Source organism: Sinocyclocheilus grahami, unplaced genomic scaffold (assembly GCF_001515645.1).
Source record: "Sinocyclocheilus grahami isolate Dianchi unplaced genomic scaffold, SAMN03320097.WGS_v1.1 scaffold1192.1, whole genome shotgun sequence".
NCBI lineage: Eukaryota > Metazoa > Chordata > Actinopteri > Cypriniformes > Cyprinidae > Sinocyclocheilus > Sinocyclocheilus grahami.
The window spans coordinates 121,234-124,384 of NW_015506371.1; the positions used below are offsets into that span (position 1 = coordinate 121,234).

Consider the following 3,151-nt stretch of genomic DNA (forward strand, 5'->3'; position numbering starts at 1 on the left):
AGATGGTAGCATTTGATTTTATCCATCCAACATTACCATGATTTTTTCCAGCAGAATATTTCATACCAGATTACAGACCTGAATGTGAGTTTGAATATTTTGAATTCATGTTATCTTTAAAGTCACAATGTAACAGAAGTAGCAACAGAAACAGATCATCAAAAAAGGGAAAACATTATATCCAAAGGTTGTTGATTTGATGTTGATTGTAAGAAAAGGCGAGGTTTAAGCAGACTAGATGACTGGAGAAATTACAAAAGAGAAGTCAGTCAGTTTCACATCCAGTATGACATTTTGATAAATTACTTAGAACTTAGACAGGGAATTGCATTTCATGCCGACTTTAAGTGCATCCTACTAGTTCTTCTACAGCACTATGAACTTACAGGGATCCTATCTTCAATGTTGAGTTCCCTAGTGTGAGGAGGGGAGGCAGGTCTGGAAGTCCAGTAGGGTGCATAATTATCAACCTCAAGACTCACTACAGAAGAGGTGGCTCCCACTGATGCTCGCATTCTCTGCTCGCCATGGCAACTGCCTTGAGAGCTAGAGAGAGTGCTGCTCATATTGAGGCTTGATGACACGTCACTGAAGCGACCCAGACTGAGGAGAGGAGACATCTTGACCGAGATTTTATCCATGTGAGGAGCTGAGCTATTCCTTCCTTCACCCCTTTCACCTGAAACTAAGGACAACTGATGGTCAAACGATCTGGTAACAGGAATTATGTCATTAGATTGTGCCACTAGAACTTGCTGGCTGTGTGTACCTGTGTCTCTCTGAATAGAGGTCACCACAGAGCTCAGGGAGGAGTGAGAGTGTGAGCGATTGACAGGTGACTCAGATGCTTGTCCTCTACACACATCCACTCGACGGGGTGAGCCGCTTCCAGAATGAGAAGAGGAAAGTGGTTGAGTCATCTGGGAGCTGGAATTAGCACCAAATGTCAGACGCGTGTCTCGAGAAAGCATGTGATTAAGTGTGTCAGACACCACACCCTGTGCTTTTTTCTTGGGTGACACACCATCAAACCCCTGTAGAGCCAAATTATCATAAAATGACCTGCTAGAACTTTGATTGGCTTTCCAGGCATCTACTTTTTGTAAGTAGCTCAAACTGGGAAGAGAGTGTACTCTCCCATGGGCCAAAGGAGGGACCTTATCTTTTAACATTGCACCAGAGTAAAAGTGCTGAGTGTTGAAGTGAGGTGTATCAGAGGCCTGTGGATTTAAATCAGGAGTAGAAACTTGTTTGTTTGAAATGGGATGGGCATGTGACATTGTTTGCACAGTCTCTGAAGGTCCACTAGGAACTGTAGCTGTTGTTTGAGAGTGGATGGGAAAGGAATGTTGATCTCTTAGGTCCAACGATGGAATTAAGCCAGTTATGGAGTGATTGTTTTGGGACGATGTAGCCACAGAAGCAACAAGCTCAAGTTTGGAGTGTATGAGTGAGAGTTTGGTCAATGCTGGTGGGGGTCTCACAAGAGGTAGCGCAGGTGTGGACTGAGACACAGGCTGAGAGCTCAAGAATGAACCATCTGCTGCTGTTAGATGACCGGAACTCCAAAGCGCTCTCTGCAGATCTGGTACATGCATCACACCTTCACCAGTTGGTGAGACACATAGTCCACTATGAGAGCTTTTGTTCCCACTATGGTGCCTACTTGCTGGTGCCGAGATGGAGCCTCTTTGTCCTGCAGACAGAAGCTGATCATGGAGATGGTCAGTTGTTTGGTGTGAAAGCATCCGTGAGCCATGAAAAGTTATATTTGACACATCTACAGCCTTCTGAAATGAAGATGATAATGACAATGAGCCCCCTTGGGGCTGATCTCTGCTTTTTTGAAGATTCATGGAAGGATCTGACTGGCTTTTGTTTGTGTTTTGGTGATTTGAGGCAGATTCAGATGCAGAAGAAATGGCACTGCTGTCACTAAAAGCCACAATAACATCCTTGTCCTTGAACTCTAATAAGAGCCGAGCAGACATTCCCTCACTAAGCTGCTCTGCAATGGTCTGCTCCTCTCCTTCCATATGTCTGTTGATTTTGTCCTCAGCACCATATGAAGAACTCCCGTGGTCCTGATGGTCTCCAGGTGACAGGCTGTGCTGGGACAGTGAACAGCAGCTTTTATCACCCACCAACGGGTGCTGGGAAAGTGCAGCCTGGTCATGAATAGTATTTTGGAGGTGGGAATCATCAGTTACAGCTACATTTGAAGTCTTAGGGCATCTCTCAGACATAACCGAGAAATCAGGAAATCCCCTGTGTACACAAAAAAAGAGAAAATATTATCTAAAAATACAAAAAGGTAAAGACAAATTTGAACATGACTAAACAAACAATACCGAAGAGGGACAAATTCTGCATCTGTATGATGAAAAAATGTGGAGTCAGAAAGAAGGTGAGATTTGTCCAGGCAGGGAAGCAGGGTAAGTGCAGGTGACAAATGGCTATCCTGAAACTCTGAAAAAGAAAATAAATTTAATTATATATATAATAAATGTAATTATAGAAAAATCAAAAGAAACACATTAGGAGCTAACTTGCTTTGTGGCATGAAGTAATGTACAGTGGATTTCAAACTTCTGAGAAATTATTTTCCCCCCAAATCCAAAAACTGCTTAATTACAGTTTTAAATAAATTTGAATCCCTGATTTTCAATGTGATCTCAGATCTTTGAAGCCCACTGTATAAATACACCTGCTCTCTGTACCTAGTTGCACCGAACTTAGGACTCACAATGATTTACCAGAAGGTAGTAACAGTCCATCTGTGTACGGTCTGCCAGCCTCTGAATCATGCATACTTTGTCCATGCTGCTGGCAGATGATCTCTGCAGGGGTCTGGAAAGGTAAAAACATACTTATTAAAAGGAACTGGTCTGAGATTATGTTTTTGTGTGCCTGACAAATTACCAGTGACCTGATAAGGACATGTCAACCTGTTAGTACATCTAAACTTGAGTGTCTGCAAGAATGCTCCAACTTTTAATGGTTGCAAGAGAAGTTTAAGATAGCTCAAAGAAGTTCTGTGGGTACTTTCATGGTCCTCCACATTGGCACAGCCTAAAAAAATATGTAGTAGAGTGTCCAGACACAAACTCGACAGATTCTCTGCAGTTTCTCAGTTTCATTGTCTCTGATA

General features: G+C 42.7%; 1 protein-coding gene across 1 annotated transcript in view; it reads right to left on the reverse strand.

Annotated features, from left to right (window-relative positions):
* LOC107567843 (uncharacterized) overlaps positions 1 to 2,739 on the reverse strand; it is a gene marked incomplete at its 5' end in the record, with an annotated part of 15,198 nt that extends 12,459 nt beyond the window's left edge. Inside the window, 3 exon segments of the mRNA XM_016253608.1 lie at positions 387 to 2,268; positions 2,352 to 2,469; positions 2,721 to 2,739. Of these exon segments, the coding sequence (XP_016109094.1) occupies positions 387 to 2,268; positions 2,352 to 2,469; positions 2,721 to 2,739 (2,019 nt within the window).
* Positions 2,740 to 3,151: the final 412 nt, after the last annotated feature.